Source organism: Pyxicephalus adspersus, chromosome 10 (assembly GCF_032062135.1).
Source record: "Pyxicephalus adspersus chromosome 10, UCB_Pads_2.0, whole genome shotgun sequence".
NCBI lineage: Eukaryota > Metazoa > Chordata > Amphibia > Anura > Pyxicephalidae > Pyxicephalus > Pyxicephalus adspersus.
Window position 1 is genome coordinate 13,060,505 of NC_092867.1, and position 19,006 is coordinate 13,079,510.

General features: G+C 37.0%; 1 protein-coding gene across 1 annotated transcript in view; it reads left to right on the forward strand.

The window, feature by feature from the left end:
- Positions 1–19,006, forward strand: part of LOC140339922 (dedicator of cytokinesis protein 1-like) — a 92,998-nt gene that overhangs the window by 37,364 nt on the left and 36,628 nt on the right. Inside the window, exons 8-12 of the mRNA XM_072424838.1 lie at positions 667–752; positions 950–1,106; positions 3,109–3,149; positions 6,929–7,019; positions 8,945–9,064. Of these exons, the coding sequence (XP_072280939.1) occupies positions 667–752; positions 950–1,106; positions 3,109–3,149; positions 6,929–7,019; positions 8,945–9,064 (495 nt within the window). The remainder of the gene's footprint in view (positions 1–666; positions 753–949; positions 1,107–3,108; positions 3,150–6,928; positions 7,020–8,944; positions 9,065–19,006) is intronic.

Sequence of the window (19,006 nt, forward strand, 5' to 3'; positions counted from 1 at the left end):
AGAAAATGTACTAGAATACTTGAGATGGCCACAAAATACCTAAGCAACCAACCTACACATATAGAATGAGTCCTCACCTGCAAAAGCCTTCCACAAAAACAGATTCTAGCAGACTTCAGTTGCTTAAAAAAATGCCAGGAATGTTACTAAAAGCATAAAACGTGAAATTTCAGGTCTTCAATGAAACCCTTTTATAATTACTATATCCAAATGCTTCTTTCATCTCTAGCCATTGGGAAGAATGTCACTCTAATATTTAGCCAACAAATTCATTGGTATCAGTTAACCTGCCCTGAAAGGCACAAATTGCTAATTGCTCAAGGAACCCCTGGCAACTTCTTGAGGAACACTGCTTTAGAGCATTGCCTTCTGGATCTTCCTGATACTCTAGCCTAAATGTGAAGGGTAACAAGCTTTGGAATCTGCAGACTACTTGTCACTTTTGTATTTCTAAATCCCTACCAGAATGTGGTCTTTAAACCATGTGAAGAAACGTTCCTACATGCATGATACACCTCAAACAAAAAGCTGAATTATGCAGATCCCTAGTTGGTTTTCTAATATACAAATAAACTGTTTGCTTTTATGGTGTTTTAATCTCCAATGTGTATACATTAATGTTCTTTCAGTACAAATAACCTTGTGTTTATGCTCCCTGTCTTTCAGTTTGAGAATGAAATTATCACAAAGTTGGACCATGAAGTGGAAGGAGGGAGAGGAGACGAGCAGTACAAAGTGTTGTTTGAGAAAATGTAAGTGTTGATTAACAACTAAGCTTTGTGCCCAAGTATAGGCACAAGAGACAATAACAAGCAAGCTGTGAACTTTACACTTCATTTATAATTAACATGTGCTAATGAAGCTCAGGGATTAAAATAACATTTAATTCAGGGATCAGATTGGAATAAAGTTTTCTTTTTTTTTTTTCTCTCTTCTTTTCTCATTTTAGACTCCTGGAGCACTGTAGGAAACACAAGTATCTGGCAAAGACTGGAGAGACCTTTGTGACCCTGGTTGTTCGCCTGATGGAGAGACTTCTGGACTATAGAACTATAATGCATGATGAAAACAAAGAGAACCGGATGAGCTGCACTGTCAATGTTCTGGTCAGTGTCTTCTCAGAACACCACAAGAAAGATATACTTTATTTTATGTGTTAATGGAACTAAACATATAATGATGACTCTGTTTTGTCAATCTGCCTTTAAGTGGTTAAAGCTTGTCATTTTTATGTACTATTTCAGAAAGCTTATTATGATTTTTATAGATTGTTTACGCCCCTATTGGAAACCTATCTCCTTTATTTCTATTTTGGCGACCACACAGGTTGTAATGGGAAAGCTTTCAGAGACCTAGTCAGCAGTAAAAGTCTAATTCTGCAGAAATTCCAACAACTTGTCAGCAGCTCACAGCAGAAAAGAACAGTTTAATCACATTGGTAGAAGTGCTGTTTCAGGATCATCACTGGTTCCTGATGAAGGGGCTCTTCTAAACTTCACTGTCATCTGACAAAGGGGTTTTCCTAAACTCAGTCAATGTAGCCTGATGAAGGTGATAACTTGAAGTGTTGCTTCTCTCATTAAAATATCCCTTCTGCTAACATCTTCCATTGGCTGCAATGTTTGATGTGTACCACGTTGTGCTCTAGCAGTAAAAATCTTATGTTCAGACATTTCCCACACTAAAGTTGCCCTATTTTTAATCTGTGCCTTCTGCATGGTGACACAAGATTTAGGGTTCTAACTTTTTACCAAAGTATTTAAAAAAAGATTCAGATTATTTCTATGTAATTTATAAAAACATTGCGAACTTCTAAAGGTTTTTATCCCATTCTCTTACACATTTTGTAGGCATTTAACCCTTTTTTTAATTTAACACACTTTGCAGGTATTTTAGGAATGGCTGTACACATGCAGGTGAAACACTACCTGTGTATACACATGCACAATTTTATTCCTCAAACAAATCAGAAATAATAACTAACAAAGAAGATGGTTGATTTTAGGGCATTCTTACTTTTCAGTTTTAATCAATTCATTTCAGTTCTTTTTTTTTTTTTTTAAAGTATTAATTATGTTTTTATTCTAGTTGCTAGATTGTTGGTCATTGCACTAAACTAGGTAATGTAAAGGAAGACTGCAAAAGAAAAAAGTAGTCTCTGCAATTTTCTTGTGCTTTCTTTTGACTATAATGTAAAAAGACTAAAACAAGTGAGCATAAAGCTCTGTTCTGAAAACAAAACCCAGAACAAAATAGTTAAGTTCACTCAGACAGCAAAGAACAGAGCAGAAGCTGCAGAGAGAAAGTTTCCCTTCCAGCTATAAGAAAAATTCAGGTGTTAAAAAAAACTGATCTAAAAGGCAAAAATGCACATACACTTCTTTTGCTTGTGATTTGTAACTTGTGTTTTGACATGACTCCATCTGTGATGTAACCACCCAGTGCCATCCAAGCAAGGTTTTTTGAGTATGCTTGACAAAGGGCTACTCGCCCAATGTTTTAACTTCAGTTATATTACAAGAGCCCACTAGAGACTTTGGTTAGGTTACAAAAGACTGCCATCCCCTGATTTCATTATATAAAACCGTGCTAGCATATTTCTAAGCATAAAGAGCATTTCTGAAGGCCTTTGGCATGTTGCAGAAGACTTGTGAGAATTTCTATCATTCTATTATTATAAATACTACTGTTAGCAGAAAGACATGTTTAGCCTGAATTGGGTCAAGGGCAGCGTTGAGCTGCAACCCATCTTGTGGACTTTTATTCTATTTTATTCTACATTTGCATGCCTAACAGATATGGGTCCCTGTTTATGTTGCATAATGAACTATATTCCCTTTCAATTTTTTCCTGGATTTTCCTGCCTCAAAAAGAAAGCCAGGCTGAAGGAGGAAAAGATTATTTCTACACATAATATACAAATCTAACTTTCAGATATTACAAAGCTGAGTTCTGAAACCATTCCAACATCTCAGAAACTAGGACTAGTCCTGAAAAACAAACTTTCACACATTCCCTTATAATATTTTTATTGGACAAATACAATGCTTATCTGAGGAATGGCTTTAGATGCTGGCTAAAGTAACATTTTTTATTTTGTCTTTGCAGAATTTCTACAAAGAGATTGAGAGAGAAGAGATGTATATTAGGTTTGTATTCTTCTTTTTATATATTGCAGTTCTACTTTGTAAGATTCGAATACAATTACAGAGGTTATCTGTGTCTAAAACAACTGAGGAATTCATCAAGCATAGAAGTTTAGTAGACCCCACTAACAATAATGATAATTAGCCAATCAAGGGATAAATCAAATCTAGGGATATTTTATTAACATTTTGAAGACCATTGTGTCTTTGGAGAACATATAAATAAATATATATATATATATATATATATATATATATAATCTCAAAGAAAGGTTATCTAACCTACATAACATAACCACCTATTAAACCACAAGATAGTGTTAATGTCTTCTTTTTGCAGTGGGGGGAAACTTTGCAAACTGTTCCAGGAATCATTATGATTTGTATATTATTGATACTTGTATTATTCCCCCCAGTATGTACATGCCCTTTTACTATGGTGCCAACCAGTCTGTGCATCCACAGACAACATATGGCACCTACAGGGGGGGATATTGTCCAGCAGGCAGGGCTTACATGGGTGTTCGGGATTCCATTGCAGTAAAGGCACTGTGTTGTCAGCCCAATCAGGAAGCCAGGAGGGCACTGGATTTTTTTTCCTTACTAAATAAGAGGGGTTTTACATGTGTTGTAGAGATGTACTGAATATGTGTTTTTGAAATTTTGACACTTTTACTTTAATTTGTAATGCTGCCACTAACCGTTACAGGGTTTGATCCAAGGTAAAAAAGTAAAATGCTCCCCCATACTTATTTTACGTATTTTCTCTTTTCTGTGTATCAGCATAAGGGGCAGGGCCACGATGCAAAGATTAGTTTGTGCTTGTTGAAATGTACCCATTATTTGACCTGTGAAAGCAGAACATTGGTTTGCTTTAAATATTCTTCAAATATTCACTCGGAATGTGCAGCGCTAGATCTGATTTCATAGGGCTCTTGAACAAAATAATTTGCTATGTAAAGCATCAGCTTGTAAAAAATCACTTTACATCAATGTTATTTTAAGTTACAATTCTGTTTCTTGTACCTTTTCATTCATTGTGTTATTTGTATCCTTGCTTGTTGATAGCTGAACAAATGCACTCTATGTATAAATTCCATTTTCTTCCTTTATTATACCTTCAATAGGCCTTAGCGTTTTTATAGAAAAAGAATGCATACATTACTGTTTCACCTTTCCAATTTGTGGCTAGCTGATTACACTGTTACTGTGTTTTTATGTTATTGAAAATGTAATAACGGAAGCTTGTTCTTCCTGAAGCACAAAAATGAATATATCTGCCAAGTTCAGAAAGTGTTATGTATCCTTATATCGGGTGAACTTTGCTTTTAAAGGACTGCAGTATGTGCAGATCGTGTGCGGAGATGCTGGTTTAAGACAATTCTCTGCCAGCAGTCACCACGTGTATGGCCCGTTGCCAGTTTTCCTACTCAATGGTTGGCCTCTCCGATCATTTTCAGGAAGGTAGAAGATATGTTCATTCTAGGACTGCATTGGAGTATGTTTCTATTGTTCCCTGTGCAGTGTGGGAAGACAGCACCTTCTCAGACTGCTTATATCTTTATTATTTGGTATTTGCTGTGCATTTTTCACATATTGGGTTAGCTTACTAAGAAAATGATTATAGTTTTAGAAAATGAAAAGTTGAAGTCCTCTGGTAAAGGAATTAGGCCTGAGAAAGTATAGGGGCTGTCATTTCTGACCTCCTCATGAAGGATGTTCTTTTCCTCATATTTTGAAATTCTTACATTTCGGGCCTCTTTATTAAAACATTTAGAACAGAATTCGTTCTCTGCTTATAGAAACCTGCTTGCCTTCTTTATCTGGTTTTGTTCCCTGTTGAACAGGCTTCCAAAATGGGAGACTAGGGGTACCCTATTTACTCCAAATTGGTGATCAGCAACTCCATTCACTTGAGGAACTGATCATCACTTTTTCAAGCGCTATGCAAGTCTACGGGTACTTATAGTCACTCTTAAAAGTGGCTACATATGCAAAATTTAAATTGTGTCCACATATCACTGCTAGTTAGTTAATTTAAATAAGCACCCTAGATATTTTTGTATCCTATGTTGTTCATAGATTAAGTTCCTATATTTTTCAAGCTGAACTGATAAATACATACACTGGGGCTGTTTAATAATGTACTTGAAACAAAACTAAACCCAGTAAGTACTTACCTGTTCAAATACCATTTATGACACCACCATCTTATTTTACAGCTGAGATGGCAGTCAGGCAGGTAGGAATACTTACTGCAGAAGGGACATCATCTATTCTTATCTGCAACAAAGCCCTGCCTGATGCCAAATTTTTAAGCCGTTACTTAAGTTCCACTTTATGGTTTTGTGACAACGCAGCCAGGTCCCCAAACTTCCCTGCACCAGTTGCAACACACCTTGATCCCATCAGAAAACACAGTAATGATATCTTCTCTGCACCATTACCTTGGCATTTCTCGGGATTAATTTTCTGATGATGAGGACAATAGATAGTGGTTACCTAATATATGCTGAAATGGACACTTTTAGTCTATCAGAAAACCATATGATAGGGTTATAATACACAAGCAAACTAGGAGATGGGTGCACTGCTTTTTGCCTGAAGTACCTCATGATATACATTTGTGGCAGGATCACAAAGTAGTTAACAAAAAGTTGAAAATCCTAAAAACGATATTTAAAATAAAATGAACACATTTAAGTCTAATTTTAGTGATTGGGTTTACATATTCTTTAAATATAATGCAATGCACACATTTATTGTACTGAACATCATTTTGTAGTGATACACAAACCATTACTGCAGGCAATTATTTTATATTCAAGAAATGTTGCAGATAGCGTGAACACGTTTTGTCAAATTTTGCACAGCTTTTCTATGGCTATTGCATAACTCATGTAATCCCCAACTCATTGTAAGCCAGTTCTCCAAGGACAACAATGAAATGAAAAAATATCTAAATGCATTACCAAACGCCTGAAATGTATTTTAAAATTAGCTTCTGGCTAGATGCTCATAAAATACAATGTGCTTCTAATTATTAACTGCTCCAGCATCAAAAAGAAACTCAAATGTAGAAAGGTGTGTTGTATATGGACATAAATTAGTAAAGGTAAAAGAACTGAATACAACTGTGGGTGGTATTGTAGGTTGCAGGTTGCTGCTAGAAAACTAATAAACCATTCTGAATAAGCTTCTGATAAGATATATATATATATATATATATATATATATATATATATATATATATATATATATATATAAAATTTGTGTTTGGGTTATTTGTAAATTGTAATACAACCAAATTATTATCAGGCCTAAATTATAAACTGATATTCAACTGATGTAGGAAATGGCAACCATTATTTATATATCCACAGTATTTATCTACAGTTGTTTTTTGTGTCTACAGTTTTGGTCTGCAGGTAAAATCACTTTACTGCCCTTTGCAATTTATCTGCACGGGAGAGCATTGGCATCACCCTGGTTATCACATGTGGTATGTTCAATCCTGTCCTTAAGATAGACCATGGTCAGATATAATATGGTCAGTGGTGCTTTGATGGAAAGTGTATAGAGAATGAATTTCTTAAATCTAGTTGTAGCATTAGGGAAATATCTGCCCTCCTTCCCCCCGCCAGCACAATATTACAGTTAGAGGCCTGCGGTATAAAAAAAAAAGCCATGATGCTTTCTACTGATGCGTTTTTATATAAATATATCCTGCTTGTGTATTGCATGCCAAATTAATGTTTAATTTTTTGTATTCTTCGATTTAGGTACTTGTACAAACTGTGTGACTTGCATAAAGAATGTGATAACTATACAGAGGCCGCATATACACTACTACTGCACGCCAAGCTTCTAAGGGTATGTAGAAGTGACATGATGTCTTATGGTGTTAACTTGCCAGTCCTGTTTCATTCTGTTAGGGCAACCTTTTTGAAATGTTTTACTGTAAGGAACGCCTTTTATAATTTATATATGTACATTAGCATGGTGGTCCGTGGGACGAATGCCTCTTACATTCTGCTGGCCATTTGGAAATAATGCCTTAAAGATGGCAAAAAGATCACTAGTGTCAGTTAAAATGAATTAATAGGCCATTTATTTCCTAAAGGAACCCCTAGCACCCTCTGGAGCAACCCTGTTTGAGAAACACTTTATGGTAATAGTGACCCTAAGCAGGTTTAGGTTGGCATTCTGTCACTTTCAGTTGTGGGCAGAGGTGCTAATCTTAAATAATCCTGAGCTGGTCTAAAAAGCAGTATCAGATCTAGTGAAAGAGTAGTGAAATCCACTATTAGACTATCGGTATTGCTCTGTAATGGATATGAGATTATAAACTATTTTTTTTTTTAAGGCATGGTAGAGATAAGTTGCATATCCAGATTTTAGCCTGGGTGCTTTACATGTTCGTCTGACCCAGACTGGTAAAAGGACCTTATTTTTGCATGCAATACGGTTTTTACATTCTATCTTTGATAGCTATTTGATCATAAATGTAGGGTTCTTTTGTATATATTAGGAAATAGTTAAAACTAATATCTGTTTTATCGTCACTTTATTGGAGGATTAGCCCCTTTCCTGTCCTAGGGACACAAAAAAAAACATCCAAAGTAAAGGAAAATTCCCTTTAAATAATGGACACCAGGACATGTATCCTGTTGACAGCTATCCTGGAATAATTTCCTCTCTGTTACTGGTATGGCAGTAACACAAAAGTTTCAGATTTCTTTTGCTCCAGCTGCTATTTGTGACTGACAAACAGGGTAAATCTTCCCAACGGGGGCAAAACAGCAGTCTTCTACACTCTTTAAAGCAAAAACACTTTTTTTTTTTTAAACAAACAAAATTAATCATAAAAATACACACAAGATCATCTTTAAGTTTCAAAGTTTTAAGTTTCAAACTTTACCCACTGTAGATTTACTCTTATAGGTATTCCTAGTCTGCTCAATGTTCTATTGAAGATTAGTACCAAGGTTTTCAGAACTGAGCCCACTCACCATCCATGTTTTAGCTGCTTATGACAGAATTTCAGCGAGGAAGATTCCAGCATTGGACAGCTAGGAATAAAGTGGTAGAGCATAATCTTTACATGCAGTAAAATGAAGGCCTTTTTGCATAGCAGTAAATCGTTATCTGTAAAGATGACATTCTTCCTGATGGCCAGCAATGTAAGAGGCATTCTTCCCACTGATCACCACACTAATGTACTGTGAGCTGTGGATTTAGTAATTATAGAAGAGGTGTTCCGTATGACCTGAAAGTTATTTCAAGGGTCACCCATGTTAAAAAGGTCGAGAAACACTAAGATATAGAAACAAGGAATTCTAACACTTATTTACAGCATACTTGTTCTGACTAGAATGATCAAAATGGGGTCTAAAATTTCAACCCCTTTAAAGCAGAAGAATGAACAGTGAAGAATGTGTTAAAGGTGAACATAACCTAATCATACTGTGAATCTCTAATGGACTCTCAGCAGCTCTCCATCATCATATTTTAAAAGCAATGTCCTTTTTTTCTTTTAATGCTTCTTTTGCCAAATGTCATGATCAATGGTTGAGAAAAGAAATGTGAGCAGAAATCATTTAGACTGTTGCAGTTATTGTGAGGTTTTGCATTTTACAGCAGTTAGACTTTCTGTGATAATTGGCATTTGTGTGGGCATGTATATGGGCACCTTTAGAACCTCTTCTCTGCTCTTCAGTGCAGAATGTAGACTTATAACAGTTTTTTTTCCTTTCTACCCACTGTCCTGTCCTCTTCGCCTGGTCCTCCTCCACAAGTGGTCCGAAGAAGCTTGTGCTGCACATCTTACTCAGCGGGACGGTTACCAAGCAACTACACAAGGACAATTAAAAGACCAGCTCTACCAGGAGATTATCCATTACTTTGACAAAGGCAAGGTAATAAGTGAATACATTTCCTGTAACGTTCCATATTCTCTGTCCCTCCTCTCCATAGTTAAACTGCGTTCTTGCCGAACATGTCAATGCAATTTTATGATTTTATTTTACCACCATTATAAAATATGCCAATTCCCCCCCAGCCAGTAAAATATGTAGCCTGGGATCATTTTCACTTGAAAGAGCAAACAGTGCAGTTATTTGTCATTGGAAATGGCGTTGAGCCGATTGTAATCTGCGTAGGACTAATGGTTTACCGGACGTGAAATCACTGCAGGATGGAGTTAACGTGGCACAGGAATACTCCCTTCTGAATAAGGACAGTAATTAGGAATAGCAAAGTAGCTTACTGTTGTGCAAATGTGTTGAAATGTAACTTAAATCATATCCTTGTTTGTATGAAAGAGGAAATGCAAAATCGTAACCTTAAAAATCATTTGCAATGTGCCAGTAAATGTTTTATTATTGATCTGCAAATATGTCGTAAAAAATACGCTTCTTTTATGTTCGTGCTGAAAGGAGCCATTTTCATGGTCTAGAAACTGAAAACACTAAAAATTCACTTATGGCAAAAATACGTAAAGGTAGAACTCTGTTCTAAGAAATATACATATCATTATTCAAGAAGAAGCTTTCCAACCAATTAACAATTTTTTAATTGAAGCCACATCCCCATGTTTTATTTCAAAAGTTTCACTGTGTTTTTTTTTTTTTTTTTTTTTTTTTTTAAGAACAAAAGGATTAATCATAAATGGGACCTTAATCCTAAAAGAAAGTAACAGGAAAGAATTGGGGGATATAGGGACATAAACATATATAGATGCAGCAATATACCATTTCCATAACAACATAATTATGACAAGGGAAAGCAATTATCATTACAAGATATTTAAGGTCACAAGGAATGCATTTAAAGCTAACTAATCCCTTCACTTGTGCGTTAGACAGGTTGATAACTTGCCAGAAGTGCGTCAGTGCCTCAGGCAGAATGGGATTTCTACATCAGCAATTGTGTGTTCCATAATTACATGCCCTATAATCTTTCCCTAATCATATTTAATCTAAAACTCAAATTGAAACCCCATTGTAACTGTGGCAAGAAGAGAACATCCCCATGCTTTAAAGCATAATGTACACAACAAAGAAGAAAGGAAAGATAGGACTTTTAAGACATCATTTACACCTATAAAACATTTTAAATGCTAGATAACTTTATTTGTCAAAAACCATCATGTAACAAGACATATTATAGCTAAAAACGTCACACCTTGATGTCTATAAGGGAATACATTATTCGGTCTCAGCGTGAGTTTTCAATGCATTTCGCGGATACCATATCCACTTCCTCAGGAAATAACTGCAAGATCTACAATTTTGACATCATTGGAATAATGTAATGAATCATATAGAATCCAATAATGTATCACAAAAGTAAGTTATACACAAGCATTATTCTAAAAAAAATTGATCGCTAGAGATATAGACTCCATAAGTCCTTTGTAGGTGTCCTGTGGTGATAGCAGCATATCCTGCAAGTCACTCCACTCGCCTGTTGTCTTCACATAGCATATACTGCTGCCCATGTGCTCAGGGAATTGAGAAACCAAGCCACCTTTTTCATTGCTTCATGGTCCAATTCTTACCCTTTTCTTACGTTTAGATGCCCATTGTAGGTACAATAGGCTGCCACCACGTCCCCTGCTTTGCAAAAATCTTTCCTCGATTCTTCTTTTTTTTTTTCTTTAAACTGGGGAGAAAAAATAATTTCCACGGGGGTTAGGCTTTCCCTTTTTCTTTCAAAAACTAAAAAAAAAAATGTAAAAAATAATCATATTGCAAAAATAAAATTCTATAATGAATAAATACATATATATAATTTAATGATAATAATATTAAACGTCTTTGCCTATATGGAATAAAGAATAAAAATGTATACAAATTATTACAAAGGTTACGATTTCTGTAATTAATTCTGTGGGGTGAAAAACTGTAATGTGATGGTTAAATTCTAAATGTGCACCAGGGCTGTACACAATGTGACTGGTAGAAGCTCTGTGTATGGAGCATGTAATATAGCTGTAAGTCCCAGGACCGGCGTATTGCCTTCAGCGGGGAAATAAAGCCATAATCTTCCCTTCTGCTGGTTTTGCTTTCATACCCTTGAGTTTAGTTCACGGCAATAGCCTAACCTTTACCGCTGGATACGCTTTATATTCATTTATTTTATTGTCTTTTGCAGGAGCAAAGTAATTTTAATAAAGCCCTCTAATCCAAGGCCTCTGTAGAAAATTATTAAGCTCCTGTGTTCTCGCAGTGGACCAGAAATACTTTTTCTGTTAGAATCCTTTTAACCCTTCGCAGCCTGGAGTGCTCATTGAGCTAAATCTCGACAAAGTAGTCACCTACGAAATAGATGTTAATGCTCATTAATTACGTTGTACTATTCCAAGTGTTACAAGCAAGCGATAATCAAAGGGAATTCCAGCTTAAACCATGTTGTTCCTATACTTTGCCAAAGTGCCAAAATAACTCTTTGCAGTACACATGCTGTTAAGGAAATTGGACTCAAATGCAATGTAATTAATTACACGCTGATTAATTACATACCAGGGACCCAATTATTACTGTTGTGAAAATAGAAAAAGAAATCCATTGCCCCAATCTCATGCAGAACGCCAGTATCCTCAGGATCTGGGTACATGCATCAGTGGGAGCCCCTAACTCTCTTCAGACATATCCAATGGGAAAAAAAAGTTGGTTGCTCACCGATGACCTAAACTGTTCAATAAAACTTTGATTCAAACTTTTTGCAAGTCAAAGGTCCTTTTGAGCAGACCTGTTTCACCTGGCAAAGGGGCCTACTAATAGAGATACAAAATGACCTGAATAGAACCTTCTCAGACTCATTGGTAGTCATTTTGGGATGTAACTCTCAGAACTGAAGAAGCAGCCTGGAATGCTGCGAAATGTCTTCAACATTGCAATTACAAATGCAGTTAAATGTGACATACTACTACTAGATATACTACATGTTTCAACAAGTATGCCCATTTGTCAGATGAAACACAGCAGAGTGGGGCAGACATTGATAGCAGCTTTTAATGTGTTAAATATTTGGAGCATTTATGGTCTGTTGAACAGCTCAGGTCATTAGTATATGGCTGATTGATTAATCAGTGGATTGTTCATTGGACTCAATTCATTGGATTTTCCGGTTGTTTTTTTACCTCCTTTTTTTCTGATTTCCTATGCCTTGCCATAATGCATTGCCCTAAAATGTAACAAACTTTGCACAATTAAAGACCCAAAGCACCTAAGACATAGTCAAGTACCCTCTCACTCCAGATCAGCTCTTCTCAAACTTTTTAACATAAAGGAACCCTTGAAATAACTTTAAATTTTCAGGGAAACCCTGCCAATATTTGATATGCCCAGTTCATGTTACAATAATCTGTCGGTCAATGGGATAAATGGCTTCTACATTGTTGGCCTGGGGGAAAGATTGCCACGCATTTAGATTATTGGTGTCAGTGGTAACTGACTGGAGAGACACAAATTGGTCATGGTTTAAGGAACTTCTAGCAACTGAAGGAACCCTGCTTGAGAAACGCTGGTCTAGATCCACCTTTTTTTCATGGAGGAACCTAAAATAAGTTTCAGGTTTTCGGGGAACCCCGACTATAATTACTATAGTCACAGCTCACAGTATTTTGGTGTGGCAGTCGGTGAGGAGAATGCCTCTCTTTCAGATAGCCAAAAACATCTTAAAATGACCAAAAATATTGCTCTAGATCAGGGGTAGGCAAACTCCGGCCTTTAGGCCAGATACGGCCTAGCCAGTAGTCCTTTCCAGCTTAATGCCCCCCTGGTTGATCCGGCCTAAAGCCGGGCTGGCAGGGGTCGGCAACCTGCGGCTCTTGAGCCTCTTTTTTATGTCTCCCTTCCCTATTTACCACGGCTGTAGTTAACATTCCCTCTCCTCCCCGTATGCATTGCAGGGGAGAGGGATTTCCCTTCAGGGGCGTTCCTGGTGGGGGGCGGAACCATCAGCACAGGACTCGAGAGTCCAGCCTAGTGTGCCTTCTTGACCTCCTAAAATGGCCTAGTAGCCAAAAAAGTTTGCTGACCCTTCCTCTAGATCATATTGTTGGAGAGGTCAATTTGGCATTCCTTGCTACCACAGGTTCATGGGTCAGGCTTACTTGTAGTGATTCTTACTCCATGACACAAGAAATCAGATGTTTTTTTTACCATTTAGCTACTTTTTGAATCCTTGGGGATCAGTTCCCTAATAACTATAATCATTGAGGTAGAGGACAGGGTCTATATGCCCACCGAAAGTATGAACACAGGGAGGGGGTTTATTTAAAGAGAACAACAATGAGAAAGACTGAATCCTGGAGGAGTTGCCAACCATGCTTTATTTTCCGTTAAATCAGGTGTTTGGAGATATCTATAGGTCAAGCAAAAAATCATATAATAAGATGTACCTTTCGTTACATGTAATCTAAAAGAGAAGATTGTGAATAATATAAAAGGTGCCTTTAAAAACAACAAAACCCCAATGAAAGGTACATTCCTGCCTACCCAATGGGCTGCTTTTTTTAATCAGACCACCACACGTCCTATGTCTATCATATGATGATCCTGGGACACTGCTCCTTCTACCCTTACATACCAAATTACCTCTTTAAAAAAAAAATGCCCATTCATATAGTTTTGCTGCTAATCCGAATCAATCCTGCCTTGCAAGTGTTTAAAGATACATTTAGTAGAAAGAGAGATGATTTTTCACAATATAGGCTTCAGGGGATACACTCCCACAGAGTTTTTATAGAGCTACATGGTATTTTTCTATAAAGGATTACAAACTCTGACCAAGATAAATAGTGTGAACTCTTACTTTAGCACAGTTGCATTGTTGACTGGATAGCATTTATAGTGCGCCGACTATATTCCACTTGTTGCCTTAAATTGCTCTTTAATTTATCTGGCTCAAAGGCACGCTCTACCTCATCCTGATAGGGGAATTAGTTGCCTAGCAACCTGAAACTCTGTGACACGGACAAGAAAAGGGCACAAAATCAAATAAAATATAGAAGAACTCATAAAAAAGGCAAAGTGTGTCCTATATTCAGAATAAGATATGGGGTATACAAATCCCCATTTACATAAACAATTGTAGGATCATGGAAATTAACTCCCAATAAAAGCAATTGTATTAGCTTTGTATACATGAATAGATTTTTTACATTGTTAGGGGTTATGTCTTATGGCTTTTAGGTATTAAAGGAGACAGAAAAGCTGGGGTTTAACCCCGGTGGTATGAATGCTAGGTATTTTTAAGTGTAAAAGCGGTATATTTAAAAATACTTAGTATTTTAAATTTCCTACCTGGTCCCGCCTCCCAGCCGCACACTCTAGAGCAATTGCCTGGCCAGTATCTGCTTCCCCTGGGCTCGTGTCCACAACGTTCACACGACGCAGATGCCGGTCGGGCATTGCCTGGTTACACAGATGCCCGGCTGGCATCCCCGGGGTAAGAAGATGCCGGGCATCACTTGAGGATGCCACAGGCACCGCTGGAGGACGCCACTGGAATGTGTGTGACTTTTAAACTCCCCGGCAATTCCACCCCGAGTGTGGCTTTTGGTTACAGCTTTTGGTATGGAAAATTTACCCCGAGCCACACTGAAGATTACTGCCAGGGAGTTAAAATGCACGTAAGAAAGTGCTGACAAAGTCAAACAAACATCAGTGGCAGTAAGGTAAACCAAACTAATATATTGCATACCAGCAAATTACATTCAATAAAGGTAGGTGATTCCCAATGTAAAGGGAAATTGTGCCTGGTGTCTATACAAAACCAGCTAAGATAGTTCCATATGCAAATGAAAATGTCTCAACCCTACGCGTTTCACCGATAAGCTTCCTTAGGGGATGCACTGAGAATGTTACCTAACTCAAACATTGGTTTGAGTTGACAGGAGTTTGAAGGAAGAATATGTATACCCAATAAATTGTAGGAGACTGTGGTTAGGGTCATAGGATCTTATTAATAGGGGATCACTATGATATAGTCCATAGTGAATCTGATGGTGGAACAGATTAATAATAGGCTAAATGAGAATAAATGCGTTTGGATAAGATATTTTAACATCCAAAAGGTTGTCTTGATAAGAATATAGAAGTGATCCCTAGTGGTCAGTAGCGTCGAAGCGTCAATGTTATGTTTTAGTTTAACCGCCTGTTGTGCTTTATCTGAAAAGGAACCATGTTCAGATCTCCGAACCCAAAAAGATAGAAGCTGGCGTCTTGCAACGTCCCATGCAGAAATACGTCCAATCCTAGAGTAGCCAGCATCTCAAAATATATTTAATATCTCTTGTTCATAAATTGGTGATTCATGCACAGGAAAAAAAATTGTAATTGTTCATTTATATGCCTTAATGATAGCCATCACTTCATCCTTATAACACCCTGGTAACACCCACTCATCCTTCATGATATTGCAACAAAGCTGCAAAAATAAAACTTTTATGCACTTTACTTACTTTTTAATTAATAGAAAACCATGAGATTCGGAAGGTTATAACATTTGTAGTATAATCATCTATTAGAGATTGCAAAAAAATGTTATTAGAAAATAAAGGTACTTTGGGATATAATATGAATCTGATTTAGAAAACCTTAAGTGCTTGTGTGGCACAAGCACAGAAAACCTGCTATCCAATAAGACAGAAAAATCAATCCCTGTTTTAAATAATTGATATAGAAAGTGCCTTTCATTTTTCCAAGTCTGTGGTCAGTCCTAATGTACAGATATATTGGAAATATATTATGCATCAAAAAGATGCATATGCATCTAAACACCATCTTTACTGCTGCTGTGGATCACTTTTGGGAAAGTTACCACCTGGCATGATCTTTTTTTGTTGCTTGATGCTCTATGTTGGTTGTCCAAGGTTGTGGGCAGCCATTGCAAATACAATGTTGGGCAACAAGATAGATACAGTTTTAAGCAGATTAAACCATGAAAACCTATTGCTGACAAAAGCAGACTATCTGAACCTGTGCTGCCCAATTGTAGGCTGGGTGAATGTGGCTGTGGAATGCAGGATGACTACCACCAAATCACTTGGGTAAATATCTATTAATTATTCATTGGGCAAATTACCCAATGAATTATTGATATATATACAATATAATTTCTAATTAAGCAATTCATCTTCCTGGTTTGAATGGCTGGTGTAGTATGCAATCAGCCAGCACTCGAGTTGTTGGCAATGGTTGCCTTGTTATTTCTCTTAGGACAGGTGCACTTTAACAAAAAAAGAAAAGACTTCTCCGCCTTTGCATTGATGGTCCTTGCTACTGTATCCCTGAGAATTTTAAGGGCTGTGCAACTGGGACATTAAAGCTGTCGGGAGTTCCTCAGCTTTTTGTAAATTTTTTTAGTGAGATAGTTATAGCTGAAATGCCTGAAATCTGCAATACTAGTGCACAAGTGGAGGCATTTTCAAAGTGAAATATCCCTTTAAACTGCTTGTGGTTTAAGGGGGGATATTTATAAAATTCTGTGCATTTTTATTGTACCTATTTCTGGTGTAATTTAGGAGGATTTCCCCTAGAAATTGCTAATATAAAAGTACATTAGTCCTCTTTGCTAAACATGACAGCTGCAGCTTCCAGTGCTGACCTTTTCTTATGCAAGGAACAACTGGGAACAGAGGGCGAACTTCACATTTTACTGTTGTCAGAAGCTTGAAGACCTTTATATTCTGTCACTTAGTTCCTCTCTGCTGGAAATCATCCCTGCTTAGTTATCAGTGTATAAAGCAGACCAGGCACAGGATGGTAGCTGGTCAGTTTAAAAAAAAATAGAAATATGTCTCCTTTCTTCTTCATGGTCCCTGCACACCACCTAAACCCAGCTGCTTTTCTTTCCTCTTTTTTCATTTTTATTGCTTTCTGCAGTTTCTTGATGTGACAGATAACCTGTGTATGACTAGGAGGTGTTACACTACTGCAAAAATAAAGATGTCCTTAATGGATCTCCAAATATTAGGATGTATAACAAAACAGCGCGCAACCATTATTATTATTATTATTATTATTATTATTATTTTTATTATTATTAAACAGTAATTATATAGCGCCAACATTTTATGTAGCGCTGTACATTAAATAGAGGTTGTAAATGACAGATAGATACAGACAGTGATGCAGGAGGAGAGGACCCTGCCCCGAAGAGCTTACAATCTAAGAGGGAATGAGCCCTAAGCAGACCATTGAGACTTTTGTGCTGCAAAAATGCCTCCAAATGGCAGAACAGATTCTTACTGAGTGTTTCCCTTGCTTAACTGCTTGATGAGATGTATCCACTGAAATCCTTGCCATACATCCTTCCCTAGAACAACCCCGTTTCCCCCCTTGCAGCCAGCACGCTCCTCTCTCTATCCAGAGTTTAAGTCCTGAACAGGCATTGAATTCCATCACTGGAAACAAATTTTTGTGATCAATACAGCTTAGGGAAAAGAAACTAGAACTGTACACACTGCACTCCTTGGTTCTGGGAGGGAAAGGGGTAGGGCAAGCAAGTAACACCCCACTATGCTCTCTTCTATAAGGAAATACAGCAGTAATCCCTGGCTCGGTTTTTCATCAATCTGTCTGGACAGATCAGTGTTCAACATCAGGGGAATGCACATGGTAGATTTTTGATGACTTTCCTATGAAATGAATGGTCGCATGCGTACATAGCTTTGGGTTGTGGGGCCTACTGGTTCTACTTTGTAATGCATGGCATCAATAACTATGACCGCAACACATGGTGCCTTACAGCCGTCACAAAGAGAAGCCGTTACATTAAAATAACCACTAACAGATTTGTGTTCTTCAACAAAAATACAGCGCTGCGTAATATATTGGCACTATATAAATCCAGTTTAATAATAATAAAAACACAATATGGCTTTAAAAAAATGTAACTAAGTACATGATGTTCACTCTTCCTGTTGAAATTTGTTCATTTAAGATTTGATTTTTAGATTATTGGAAATACATAAAAATGCACCTTCAAAAAGAATGATCTGATGAATTGGGGCTTATGGATCTTATAAATTAGACATTGGTCAGCTAGGTAGGATGAAAATAATGTGCAGTGTCAGCCAATAGATTGTTGGCGCTTTTTAAAAATTTATGCAATTAAAACCTGTGATTCTGACAAAGAGCTCTGTCTCATGGACACCAATTTTGTCCCTTACGTTTGGTATTGGAAAGGTTCATGACAGGAGTCATTTGGGTGCTGTAGCACTTGGTATTGTAGTATTGAGGTGGAGATTATATCTGGATATTTCTTCATAATCAAGTAGATCTGTCAAGGTGTTATTCCATGGAGAGAAAGCCCATGGCTTCCTAATGACTTCTTTTCATTATTATATTATTTATTTATTTATTTTGCAATTCACATTATTTCAGAGTTACGTTGCTGCATAAAATATGATTCACAATAGTTTGGAATTTTCTCTATTTTGAGATTTATATGAATATTATAATTGTATATAAAGTCAGCAGGTGGTGTTCTAGGTTACTTTTCACTTGTCTTCTCATTACTAATTAACTTCTATTGAAAAACTGTTTTCAGAGCTCAGTGGCTTAAACTAAAAACTTACACACTCGTAAATGAGTCGGAGCAGTAACCCCCACCACCATCCATATGATTCCACATAGGACAGCAAACTACCTGCCATGCAAACTCCTCTCCTCAAATATGTCCTACTATTCTGTAAACACCTGATCCCAAACATGATATTCTCTATGCTGGGGATTCCCAAGCTCCTTCATCAGACCAAATATTTATTTAGAGGAATTTTCAGACTCCTGCTTTGCCCCTGCAGAAAGCATTTCAGGCAGAGACCTCTAGGAAAATTTGATCTTGAG